General features: G+C 54.8%; 1 protein-coding gene across 1 annotated transcript in view; it reads right to left on the bottom strand.

Annotated features, from left to right (window-relative positions):
• Positions 1–2,455: 2,455 nt before the first annotated feature.
• MAN2B2 (mannosidase alpha class 2B member 2) overlaps positions 2,456–13,901 on the bottom strand; it is a 51,303-nt gene continuing 39,857 nt past the window's right edge. The window contains 6 exon segments of the mRNA XM_081795424.1: positions 2,456–2,520; positions 4,701–4,811; positions 5,645–5,900; positions 10,289–10,546; positions 11,266–11,417; positions 11,420–11,460. Coding sequence (XP_081651550.1) covers positions 2,456–2,520; positions 4,701–4,811; positions 5,645–5,900; positions 10,289–10,546; positions 11,266–11,417; positions 11,420–11,460 — 883 coding nt within the window.

Genomic DNA, 13,901 nt, shown 5'->3' on the forward strand with positions numbered 1-13,901 from the left:
AGATTGCTTTGGCTATTTGAGGTCTTTTGTGGTTCCCATACAAATTTTAGGATTGTTCATTGAAAAATGCTGTTGGCATTTTGATAGGGATTACATGGAATGTGTAGATTGCTTTGGGTAGTATAGACATTTTAAGAATATTTGTTCTTCCAATCCATGAACATGGAACATCTTTCCATTTCTTTGTGTCATCTTCAATTTCTTTCATTACTGTTTTGCAGTTTTCAGAATACAGGTCTTTCACTTCTTTGGTTAAGCTTATTCCTGGGTGTTTTATTATTTTTGGTATAATTGTAAGTGGGATTGTTTTCTTAAGTTCTCTTTCTGCTGCTTCGTTTTTAGCTCATAGAAATGCAACAAGATTTCTGAACGTTGATTTTTGTGTCCTGCAACTTTACTGAATTCAATGATCTGTTCTAGTAGTTTTTTTGGGAGAATCCTTAGGGTTTCCTATGTATAGTATCATGTAATCTGCAAATATAGTTCACTCATTTTGATTGCCCTTTGGCAGTGGTTCTCAAATTTGAGCATGCATCACAATAACCTTGAAAATTTGTTAAAACCCATATTGCTGGGCCCACTCTAGAGTTTCTGATTTGTTTGGTCCGAGGTAGGACCTGATAATTTGTGTTTCTAACAGCTTCCCAAGTGATGCTGGTATTATTGGTCCTGGGACCACACTTGGAGACCCACTGCACTCTCTATTTTTCCACGCTGCTGTGGATGGATCTCTGGGTTGCTTACAATTCATAGCTGTCGTGAACAATGAACACTGCCACAACCTGCTCAAGAACAATGGCCATAATCTGTTAGTCCCATCTGCTCCTGAAAACACAGATCTTGGGTATTTTTGACAAATTTTGCTAGGATCTCCCAAAACTTTTTGGTGCCTAAAAATCTCTACACGTATCTACCACACAGAGACATAAACCATACTGTGTAACTATAATATCCCGGTAAAATTAGGGGCATCTGGGTGGCTCAGTCAGTTACATGTCCGACTCTTGGTTTCGGCTGAGGTCATGATCTCATGGTTCATGGGATCGAGCCCCGCATTGGGATCTGCACTGACAGTTGTGAAGCCTGCTTGGGATATTCTCTCTCTCTCTCTCTCTCCCCCTCTCCTGCTTGCTCTCTCTCTCTCGAAATAAATAAATGAACTTAAAAAATTAAAAAAATAATAAAATAAGGGTTGGATTAGAGCCCACCCACACGACCTCATTTTACTTTAATAAACTTTTTAAATATCCCATCTCCAAATACAGCCATATTCTAAGGTCCTGGGGGGTTAGGACTTGAACACACATATTGGGGTGGACACAATTCAGCCCATAGCAACGTTTAATCACAGGTGTTGCCCCAGATCCAATGCTAGGTGTTCCTTGACACAGGACATGTGCTGTTTATCCCGAAAATCTAAGGAATCCTGAGTTCTGGAGCACCTGTCTGGCCCCGGGCTCTGTGGAAGGATCTCTATTACAGACAGATCCTGAGAGTGTCAGGGTGTGAGGTGGGTCATCTCTGACTGTTCCTTCTAGGGTCCAGATGAGGTGACCTGTTAGAAGTGACCTGGTCAGGTATGTGCTGAGAGCCTCCCACACTCCTGAAATCTCCCATGCCCCGGGTGCCGCTCCCTCTACCTGCAGCCCTGCCAGGAGTTTGTGGCTTTTTCTTTGGTGTGACTCCAGAATCCTCGGCTTGGGCAACCCACTTCTGTGCCCTACTTCTAGCCGGGGCAGGTGAGGGTCAGAGGTGCCCCTTGGACTCAGCCAGACTCACACGTGCTCCTTGCCATCCTCTCCCCCACCCTTCACGGTCCTGGAACTGGTGTCAGCAACATTTCCCAGAGGACAGTGTCCAGCGGCCTCTCTTCTCGGCCACACTTCAACTTCAAGACAAGCGACTTCTCGAGAAGCCTACAGTGGATACAGCGGGACACAAGACCCTGTACCTGGGCTGTTTCAGACACAGCCCACAGAGGGTCCCCCAGGTGCCCCGAAGTGACAGCAGAAAGACACATAGAGCACATTCTGCCGTCTGCTCTCAGCACCCCAGCCTGTCGGGGCTCAGGCCTCGGGGGTGTCTGAGCTTCCCACAGTCCCTGCCCTGGCCTGGGGGTGACCTTCCTGCAGCCTTCCCGAATGGAAACCAGGCCCCCATGCAACCCATGGGCTCCGGAGGCCCCTGCCCTCACATGCTGCCTCCACATCCCATCGTTAGGAACACAGTAGGCCGCACTTAACACAGGTTAAGAGAGGGGGCGGGGCCTGCAGGGCAGGTGCCTTAGGTGTCATGGTGGGTGTTTCCCTCTGCCTTTAGTGGGGCTTCCTGACTGACTTGTGCATGAGGATGCAGGGGTATCTGTGTGTGAGGACACCCCCCAGGTGGGAGGGTAGGCGGGGCCGGCTCTAGTGGCCGAGGGAACGTCCCTGGAGCCACAGACTCTGCCAAGGCCTCACTGCTCTTGAAAGTGGATGAAGAATGTCCGAATTTCCTCTGGGTGGATTGTGACCTTGGTGCCTTGCAGGGGTGTCGAGTGAGAGCTGGAGCCACCGGGGGGAGCAGAGATGGTCTGTCCTTTGAGCCCCCTGCTTCCCTAGGATGCTTCCATCCAGCATTCCCCCACAACGCCCCACCTGACTCACTCTGTTGTGACCCCGTGATGCAGGCCCTTGGCTGCCCCCTCCTGCCAGAACTTACTCTACCATGGGCCCCTTGCATTTCAGCCCTCCCTTGAGGGTAATTTATAGGTGGTCCTGGCCATGCATGGCCTCATTCCCAATGGGCTGCAGCACTCAGTGCCTAGAGCTTTCTCACAGAGGCCATCTGCTGGGCCTGCTCTTTTTCTATTACTGGGTTCCACTAAACTTGACCTTTGGAGGGAATCCTCTTCACCTATCCACCCACACATCCATCCATCCATCCATCCATCCATCCATCCATCCATCCATATATCCACCCATCTGTCCATCCATCCATCTATCCCTCCATCCACCAACCAACCATCCCTCATCCATCCATCATCCATCTATCCATCCATTATCCATCCATCCATCATCCATCTATCCGTCCATTATCCATCCATCCATCATCCATCATCCATCCATCCACCCATCCACCCATCCACCCATCCATCCATTATTCATCTATCCATCTATACATCCATCATCCATCCATCCATCATCATCCATCCATGTACCCATCCACCTATCTACCCATCCACCCATCCATCCTTCCACCCATCCATCCATCCATCCATCATCCATCCATCCATCTACCCACCCATCAATCTATACACCATCCATCCATCCATCCATCATCCATCCATCCAACCATCCATCATCCATCCACCCATCCACCCATTCATCCATCCATCATCCATCCATCTACCCACCCATCATTCTATACACCATTCATCCATCTATCCATCATCCATTCATCCATCCACCAACCCCTCTTCCTTTCATCCATTCACACAATTACCGTTCCATATACCAACACATCCACTAATCCATCATGCATCCATTAATCATCATCCATCCACCCAATCATTCATCAAACATCTATTCATCCATCATCTCTCATCCATGACCAATCCATCCATCCATCTATTCATCACCCATCCACCATCCATCCAACCATCCACAAACCATCACCCATCCCTCATGCATCCATCCACCCATCCATCTATCCATCCATCCATCCAACATCCACCCATCCATCCATCTATCCACCCATATGTCCATCCATCCATCCATCCATCCATCCATCCATCCATCCGTCCATCCATCCATCCTTTATCCATTATCCGTCATCCATTTACCAATCCATCCACCTATCGGTCTACCCATTTACCCATAGATCAACACACATCCACCCATCTATCCACCAATCCATTCACCCATTCATCCATCCATCCACCCATCCACCCATCTATAAATTCACCTATTCATCCATTCATCCATCCATCATCCATCCATCCATTCACCCATCCACCCACCCATCCATACACACATCTGTCCACCTGTCCACCTATCCATCCATTATTTATCTACCCAACCTCCATCCATCCATCCATCCATCCATCCATCATCCATCTTTCCATCCCCAAATGACTAAGTGTCCAGCTATGTAGCTGACTCTATGTTGTGTACAGTGGACAGAGGAGCTACATGAGACAAAGGAAAGAGTGGGACCAGGAGAGCAGAGGAGCACCTGACCGAGCCATGGACTTGGCAGAAGCTCAAGTAGGAGCTGGCCAGAGTGAAGGGGACAAAGGAGATCCAGGCACAGGGAACAAGATGGGAAAGACTGAGAAGCATGAAGCTGTCTGCCTGTGGTTCCTAGGAGCTGATGATGCTGTGTGCGGTGTGACCGCAGCATGGCAGGTGTCAGAACCCCCCGGGATATGCTTGCCAGTTCAGGCCTCACTGAGGACAGAGGCAAGGGGTTGTCTGCAGACACAGTCCCCCCACATTGACCTGTGTGGGTCCCTGGTAGGTGGAAATGGACCCGAAGCCTTTCTTAACCTACTGTGGTAGATTCAGGAGGGTACAGATTCAGACATGGAAAGTAGCCTGTTCAGGGTCACACAGGTCATAAGGGGCAGAGCTGGGATCTGAACCAGGGCTGCCCAGCTCCTGAGCCAGGCTGGAGCAGCTGGGGTTCCCGAGCATGGCCTGAACCGGGGTGTCCCCAACCTCTGTGGTGGGACCGCTCCTGTGTCCTCCAGCTCCAGCGGTACAGGGTGCTCACATCCGAGGTCCCCGTGAGTGAGTGCTCCTCCACGGCCACCACGGACCCCAGCCCCCCCCCCCCCCCAGCATGACCTGCAGGGACAGGAGAACCAGGAGGGTGAGCTACCCCAAGGCCCCAGAGCTGAGCAGAGGCAAAGCAGGGGCAGGGCCACAACACAGCTCCTCATTAATTCTCACAGCAAAGTCCGGACAGGACTGCGGCCCCATTTTACAGATGAGGACACTGAGGCCGGGACAAGCATGCTTCCCCAAGTGCTGTGCTGGATGAGCATCCCCAGGAGGTGGAGGAGGCTTTGAGTGCCTCCAACATCCAGTCCCCGCTCTCCCTGTATTTGCTCAGGGGGGCCCAGGAAGGAGGCCAGGCATAGCTGACCATCCCTGTGCCAAATGGGCATGGACGCAGCCTCCTGTGGGGGGTGGTGGGGGGAGGCCAGTGGCCGATTCTGGCCACTGAAAAGGAAGGGACCGTCTGCTGCCCGGAGGTGGAGGCGGTTTGGGGGAAGCTTCCCTGCCCTGACAGGAGAAAGCACTGGGGGGCAAGGCCCTTTTTGCTGCTGCCCGCCCCCCTTCTGCTTCACATCTGCTGGTGGGGCCTGTGCCTGCTTGTGACCAGGGGGGACCAGCAGAAGAAAAACAGCCAGCATGCTGACAAAGGCCGGCTGCAGGACAAAGTGACCCAGGAAGGGACCAGAGAAAAGACAAACACCTAGAAGGCTAGGCAGGAGGGAAGGGGTGCCCCTCACCCCTGCCAGCGCCCCCTCCAGGCTTTAGTGAGAACACCCTCAACAATCTCTCTGCCAAGGTCTTTGCCAGAGGGGGTTTCACACGTGGCACGGCCTCCCTGCGGGAGCCTCAGCCCACAGGGGTGTGAGGGCGGGCCGGGGGTGGGTCGGTTACCTTCAGATTCACCGTCACAGGCTGAGACAGGACCGGGTCCCCCCCAACCTCACACAGGTGGTGGAGCCACAGCAGGACGCAGCGGAGGTCTGCCTTGGCCTTTCCTCCATGTCCCTTCAGGGACAGAAGGAGGGCGGCAGTGAGGACCCCTCTGAGCCCCAGTCCTCCAGTCTGGACCCGGCACTTTGCACCTGCTCTCCGCTCCTCACCCTCACCCGCCCCGCGAGGCAGCTGACACGGCCTCCACTTGATGGCCAAGGAAACCAAGGCTCAGAGAGGTGCAGTCACTTGCCCAAAGCCACACAGCAGGTGGGCACCAGAGGGAAGATTCTAGGTCCGGCAGCCTCCAAGGCCTCCTGCCGCACCCACAGGGGCGATGCCAAGGGTGCCTGCAAGTCTCCCCTCTGGTCTGATGTGTGGTCGTCCCTGGGCCTGTCCCCAAGCATCCCAGTGCTCTGCCGGACCCCTTCCCTGCCCTGGGTGCTGTGGTGTGGCCCAGAAGCCCCGAGGCCGATGCACAGGGAGCAGAAGGGATGTGTCCCTTGCACAGAAGCTTGTCTTGCCTCCGTGAAGGAGGAAGCACCTGCTGGACTATGACCTCCCTCTGTCAGGGGCCCTGGTGGCCACAGTGACAAGGGCCTTCTGCTGAGCCCACCAGCCATGTGTCCTGGGGGAGAAATGAACATGGCTGTGTCAGGACAGGGGGGGTTGGGCCTTCTTGCAACTGCAGCACAAGAGGCTTGTAAACTCTCTTCTACGTGTCCCAGGGCGGTGGTTATGGATTTGAGTCCTGAGTCAGGCAAGTCCCTGTCTCCTGATGACGGTGGGGGTTACGATGGTGGCGATGACAAGACACATGCTTCATGAGGCGGCCGTGAGCTTGGGGAAAGCGGGAGGATCTCACTCCATCCCTGAGGCTCTGTTCCCTCTGCCCCTCACTCGCTGCTCTCCAGGGAGGAGGGACCTCCATTCAGTGGGCCTGGGGCACCCCCAGTCCAGCCCCTTCTCCTTTGGGAGCCAGCCGTCCACAGGAGACCCGTTGACTCTCGGTGGCTCTGCACACAAGTGGGAAGGGGATGCTCTGCTGTGTGGGGGAGGCTGCCTGCCCAGCGTCTTCTGTGACCGGTGGGGGTTCTCGATAATGGGGTTCAGTGTTAGGAAGCCACTTGGCTGCAGAAATGAGCTGCGGTCCCCGAGATCCACTTGATCAGAGACGAAGGTGTTATCTGGCCTGTAGTCACTTCTTTTTCCTCCTTAATCTGTGGACTCCTGAGGTCTCTTTGGTGCGGCCAGGACCCGGGTGGGGCTCCGGGGACAAGAGGGTGGCTGAGGGGCAGTCAGCCCTGCCTTTGAGCTCTGACAGGGGAAAGGGGAGGAGAGGGTCCAGCTAGACTTTGACAGTAGGATGAGTTGGTTCATGGCAGGGGTCACCTCCCCCAGGAAGCCCTCCATGATGCCTGCTGGGGGATTAACATGAACATCAGCATCATTGTCTCGTGGCTTGGCGGCTTCCCCTTCTAGTCTGAGAGCTCTGTGAGTCCAGGGTCCTTGCCTACCTACGTCACCAGCCCAGTGCCCAGCACAAGAGACATTTGTTCACTGAATGAGTGGAAACTCCGGCAGTCAGGATCCTGAGTCCAGAGGCCAAGTGGGAACTCAGCTGTTCAGGGCTCCAGGAGGAGTCCCTGGAGGAAGCAGGACGGGTATGCAGCCTGAAGCTCTGGCAGAAGGTGGACGATGGCCGGGGGGTGGGGGTGGGGTTACCAGGGGTCCATGAGAATGGGTGTGGACAAATCCTGGACTGGGGTCCATGCCCATCGTGTGCCCTGCTTGCTGAGTGACTCTGGTTCCTCACTGCCTCCCTCTGGGCCTCAGTCTCCCCGTGGGGCAGAGAAGAGGAACAGGTGACCTCACCGAGGGGAGCCTGGTGGACATGGGGAGGGACGAGGGAGTCTTGGACTCAGATCACACAGTCCAAGAGCTGGAAGGACCCTGAATCTCTGGTCCAGCCATTTCAGAGCGCAGATGGGGAGCCTAACGCCCAGAGAGGGGACGTGGTTTGTTCAAGATCACAGGGCAGGGTCATGATTTCTCTTTAAGGTCTAGGATGTCAGCATCTCCCCTCTTGTCATCCAGGATCCCCCTGCTCAGAAGGCACCTCAGCGTCCCCTTCCTCCTTTTATTTTATTTTATTTTTTTTTTCAACGTTTTTTTTTTTTTATTTATTTTTGGGACAGAGAGAAACAGAGCATGAACGGGGGAGGGGCAGAGAGAGAGGGAGACACAGAATCGGAAACAGGCTCCAGGCTCCGAGCCATCAGCCCAGAGCCTGACGCGGGGCTCGAACTCACGGACCGCGAGATCGTGACCTGGCTGAAGTCGGACGCTTAACCGACTGCGCCACCCAGGCGCCCCCCCTTCCTCCTTTTAGGACATGCCCTTTGAACCCTGGGCTGCAGCTGGGGCCCCCACCTCTTCCCAGTCCCTCGGCCACAGTGATGGGTCTGGGATCAGGCCACCAGCTCCTATCAGCCCCAGTCAGGAGCTTTCCCTGGGACTCTGCACCTGCGTCTGGAAATTCTGAGTCTGGTTCTTGGTGGGGGGAGGGGGGGCGACATGCACCGCAGAGGAGTTCACGGCCGCTTCCCAGTAAGGAGCAGACAGAGCGTCTACAGGCAGGGAGGAGCACAGCTGAGCGAGGGAGGGAGAGGGGCGGCCTCATCAAGGTTCCAGCCACAGTCCTCCCTTCCCTCTGTCCTGTGCCTGATCCTTGGAATTGAGTCTCCTAGTGGTTCAGCCAGTTCGTGTTGAGTGTCATCTGCACCCAAGAGAGACCAGACTGGGGCCACTGGGAGATGCTGACCACAGCCACGAGTCCTCCTGGACACAGTGACATCCCCCTCTGCGAGAAGGGCTCCCAGTCTTCTGGCAGGAACCACGGACTGATCCTGGGGCAGCCCCCCATCTGCTGGCCAATCAGATTCCTGGTCTGGGATGGAGCCTTAGACCCAGAGCCTTAGAGGCAGCTCGTGGCAGTCCTGGGGGGCATGGCTGTGAACACCTGCTCCCCACAGACTCCCAGCTGCCCTGCCCCCACCCCGCCTGCCCAAGCCTCTTGTCCAGCTCCTCCGGTCCAGGAGCTTGCGTGTTCTGCAAAACCAGCTGCCTCTTTCCTTTCTTTTACTTACAGACAAGAGAACTTCAACTGACACCCCTCAAACTGGACCCTGATCTCTCCCAGGCTTTGCGTCCCCAGAGCACAAAGCCCCAGGCTCTCTCCTCAGCACCGCTCCCCGTGCTCCCTAACCCTAGGTCTGAATGAGCAGGCGCCCCAGGGGACAGCTCAGGAGGTCCTTCAGGAGAGCCCTGGCCCTTACACATCCATGCTGTGCAGCACCCAGCAAGCACTCAGTAAGTGCTTCTTGCGTGACCAAGAAAGAGCCTACGTGCTTCTAAAGCCCTGGGAGGGTCCCGGCTCTAAAACTGAAGAAAGGAGAAATTGTAACCCCATCTCATCAAAACCTCCGCAAGTGAGGAGAAGCAGCCCCAGTACAAGGTGGAGTGAGAAACACACCAAGTTGCATGTGGCTGTTTCATTGTGTAAGGGCTGCTCCAAAGTCCCGTCTTTAATCACAGTCCTTACTTACTGTTTCTCGTGTTCAGTTATTTCAGGAGACGCACGGGACTTCTGTACATCTACAGAGCTCTGAGTGGAGGCAATGCATGAGCTTTGCTGACCAGACCAGGGACTAGAGCCACCCTCACCTGGTGACGGCATACCCAGAAATCGGATAGAACAAGTCTTTTAATGTTGATCCTCTAGGGCTGAGGGCGTCAGGCCAAATACGTCATATTGAGACAGAAAAGGAGACATTAGAGCAGAAAATGAAGCACTCAGGGCAAAGGTAGAGGATCGAATTGAAGTGAGTCTCAGATCCACTCACACCAGCTACGTGAGCCTGAGTGAACCCGAACCTCTCTGCACCACAGTTTGCCCATATACGAAAAAAAAATTTTTTTTAATGTTTATTTTAATGTTTATTTTAATGTTTATTTTGAGAGAGAGTGAGACACAGCGTAAGCAGGGGAGGGGCAGAGAGAGAGAGGGAGGGAGAGAGGGAGATACACAATCAGAAGCAGGCTCCAGGCTCTGAGCTGTCGGCACAGCCATAGAGGGGCTCCTGGTCACCCGCCCCAGGTCACGGGGCTGGAGGCCAAGGTGGTGGGAGCTGATGTCCGGCTTCCACCAGGCAGAGATCTCCGAGGATCAGCTGACGGGGTCAGGCCCCGCTCCGCCTTGACTGGCATCATCTCGGAATCCTCAGACCCACCCCCGATGAGGCGCTCATCTTACACGAGAGGAAACTGAGGCACGGGTGGGGACGGGGACATTCCTCTGCATGTGGGGGCGCCAGACGCCAGGTGTGACCCGGGTCGGGGCCTCCACCCCTAACTGCACGGCTGGGCAAGGGGGCTCTGCCAGACATCCCCCAGGGGCCTCTGCCACTGCAAGGGGCTGCTTTAACGGGCTCCCCGCTCCGGCCTCTGGGCGAGGGCCGTCAGGGACCACCCCTCCCCCCCCTCCCCCCCCCCCCCCCGTGGGCCCCGCATCCACCCGGCATCGCAGGCCGTACCCGAGTGATGTTGTTCATGTTGTTCGTGTATTTCCGGAAGTGCCTCCGCTGCATCCGGCAGCCGCTGTTGTCCGAGGAGAGGACCCGGCGGTTGTGTAGACTGGCGCTGGTCCTCAGGATGGCCTCGCGGTTCAGCTGCAAGGCCCCCCCCCCCCACCCCCGGCACTCCTGCTCGATGCGACGGCAGAGCAGCTCTCTGCTGTGGCTTCGTGGGACGTGGGTGAGTCGGGAGTAGATGGCCTATGTGTGATCCTGTCCCTCACCCTCCTGGAGCAGAAGCCAAATCTGTGGGTCACGCTTTGGGAACCAGTGGCTCCCCCTTCCTTCCTTCCTTCCTTCCTTCCTTCCTTCCTTCCTTCCTTCCTCCTTCCTTCTTCCTTCCTTCCTTCCTTCCTTCTTCCTTCCTTCCTCCTTCCTTCCTTCCTTCCTTCCTTCTTCTTTCCTCCTTCCTCTTTCCTTCCTTCTTCCTCCCTCCCTTCCTTCCTCCCTTCCTTCTTTCTTTCTTCCTTCTTCCTTCCTCCTTCCTTCCTTCCTTCCTTCCTTCTTTCCTTCCTTCCTTCCTGGTTTTGATCCCACCTTGCCTCCCTCCTTCCTGTCTGCAGCTAGGGCAGGGGGGCAGGAAGCCCTCCTGGGCATATTATGGGAGGAGCCAGGTCCAGGTTCTTGATAAGCAGGAGCTGGGGTGCTCTGCCTGGATGGCTTAGGTCTGTCATGAAAACGCAAGACTCCCCTCCTGCGTGAGTCATTGCCCCTGTGGGTTCCTGTCCCAGCGCTGAACTTGGACACCCTCTACGAGGCACACAGCACGTGCGATGGAGCCAGGAGGCCAGGGAGCAGAGTAACCCTTTCTCCATCAAGCTCCCATGGAGAACGACCATGTGCCAAGCACGGGTCCCAGAGCAGGTAACCGGAGCAAACATGGGCACTCATCCCGTCAGGGCCCCGCCCACGCGCACCTCGCACGACCCTGGGGGAGCCCGAGTGCACCTGTAGGGGTACTGCCGGATCTCGGTCCTGAGCTCCCCCGCCACAATCTGCATCCCCACTGGTTTCCGGGGGCGCTTCGCGGTCTCATCGGGTGCAGACGCGTAGTTATTAGAAATGGGCTGCGGATCCGTATCATTGTTGACTCCATGAACTCCCGGGTCACCTGTACTGTGCGGTTACTCTCTCTGCAGAGACCGGAAAGGGAAAACAGTATTATGTTTGTGCACACGTGTCCCGAGCACGGTCCTCACCATCGGGGAGCAGGCTAACAAGCCCTCTCCGCAGACGCCAGCCTCGACCTGTGAACACGAGTGATCTCGGCAGAGTAAGTGACAGGCACGAGGCCGCTAGGTGAAGCTCGTGCACTTGCATCAGATAAAGCCCGTGAAACGCCCCCTCCTCCCCGAGCCATAGTGGCCTCAGACTCCTCCCTTGTGCCAGAGGGGACCCAAAGCTGGAGGGCGACAGAGGCTACATAACAGGGCTCTGAGAGCATAAGCCCAGGGGTAGCTTCCCGCGGAGGTGGTGCCTGCTCTCCAGGCAGCCAGCTGGGCCCACCCTACTCCTTTCCGCAGGACCCCAACCGGCGCAAGCAGGGGCCTTTGTCCTGCTGACCCAGATGCCCAGGTGTCAAGACCCAGCGCCTTCACTCACCTTACCGCATCAAGTTCTCCAGACGCCCGAGGGCAGAGAATATTAACCCATTTCACACTGAGTCACGTAAGGCTGGGTTTCCCGACATCACTGGCTTCAGACCACATGCACTGTAGACATGGTGTAGACACGTACATGGTGTAGACGGGTATAAGGTGTAGAAGGGTATGTGGTGTAGATGCATATATGGTGTAGACCAGTATATGGTATAGGCAGGTATATGGTGTAGACAGGTATATGGTGTAGACACGTGTATGGTATAGATGGGTATATGGTGTAGATGGGTATGTGGTGTAGATGCATATATGGTGTAGACCAGTATATGGTATAGGCAGGAATATGGTGTAGACAGGTATGTGGTATAGATGCATATATGGCGTAGACAGGTATATGGTGTAGACACATATATGGTGTAGACGGGTATTCAGTGTAGACAAGTATGTGGTGTAGATGGATATATGGTGTGGACTGGTATATATTGTAGATGCATATATGGTGTAGACGTGTATATGGTGTAGATGCGTACCTAGTGTAGATAGGTATGTGGTGTAGATGGGTATATGGTGTAGACATGTATATTGCATAGATGCATATGTGGTGTAGACATGTATATGGATTGTACATCTGTGTGTGTGCTAAGGCATAACCATGACTGGGACCAGGAGGTGGCCCTGCCACAAGGCAGTACGTGAAGAAGTGGTTACTTCTGACCGATTTCGGGAATTTCTGTGCTACTGTGGTGGGGATGGACAGGGAGGAAGAGGAGGCATCCAAGAAGGGGCCCATTCGCCCCTTGAAGAGGAGAGAAAGAATCCTTGTCATTAGTCTGGCCCCAAGGCCTTTCCCTTCTGGCCTTGGCTGCGTGCCCCCAACATCCCTTCAGAAACTCCACTGCTGTCCCCGCTCTTCACTGACCACCCACACTGGCTGCGGTCAGCCCGTCCTGCCTGCCCCGTGCTCTCTCGAGAAGGGTCTGTGCAATGACCGAAGGGCAGAGCTCCTGATGGGGTGCCATGCAGTGACTGCTTGGTTGCTCTGTGGGTGTACAGCTGGGGACAGCTGGCTTGGGGCTGAGCCCCAGGTACCACTCACCTCACAGCCGTGCTCCCCTTCCCTTCTCGCTCCTTCACTCTGACGTTCTTCCAGATACTCCCCCCAGACCTCCTGCTTCTCCCGCACTTCCAGTGCTGTTGGGAGGTCACTTCAAGAAAAGCAAGTGGCTGTTCTAGCAGAGGCAGGTGGGGTGGAATGAAAACTATCTGGAGGTGGCCTGAGTATGGACAGGGCTGGCTCCAAACATCTGGGAGGCCCTTTTCCTGGAGGTCACCTGCCTTCTCTGCTGCCAACAATTAGTTGCTGAATGAGTGGATATGTAAATAGATGGCTGGCTGGACGAGTGAGTGGGCGGATGCGTGGATGGATGGACACGTGGTTGGGTGAACATATAGATGAGTGGGAGGGTGAGTGGGTGGGCGGGGCAGATGGGCGGATGGAGGGGTGGTTTGTGTGTGGATACATGGATGGATACGGGGCTTAGTGGATGCATGGGCGGGTAGGTGGTTGGATGGATGCATGAACAAGAGGGATAGTGTATGTATATAGGTATGTATGTAAGTACGTAGGTATGTATGTAATATGTAGGTATGTTGTATGCATGGATGGATGGATAGGTAAACGGGAAGTAAGGAGATGGATGGATGAGTGATTTAGCAGTTGGTGGGCAGATGGGATGATTTATGTTGCTTTAAATTTAAGAAAATGCACGGCGTGAATATTATATATTTCCCCGGAGTGGGTCCTCAACTTTTGTTAGGGACCGACAGCCCTGGAATGATAAGGTTCAAGAAGGGCTTTCTTGTACTGGTCTAATCTGACAATACAGAAGTCAAGACACTAATGCAGGAAGGGCCTTCGCCACCTTCTGGTGGTTCCCATAGCAGGTGAGGACAGAGACAGGTGGGGAGTGACAGCT

Source organism: Panthera onca, chromosome B1, assembly GCF_046562875.1.
Source record: "Panthera onca isolate mPanOnc1 chromosome B1, mPanOnc1 haplotype 2, whole genome shotgun sequence".
Lineage (NCBI taxonomy): Eukaryota > Metazoa > Chordata > Mammalia > Carnivora > Felidae > Panthera > Panthera onca.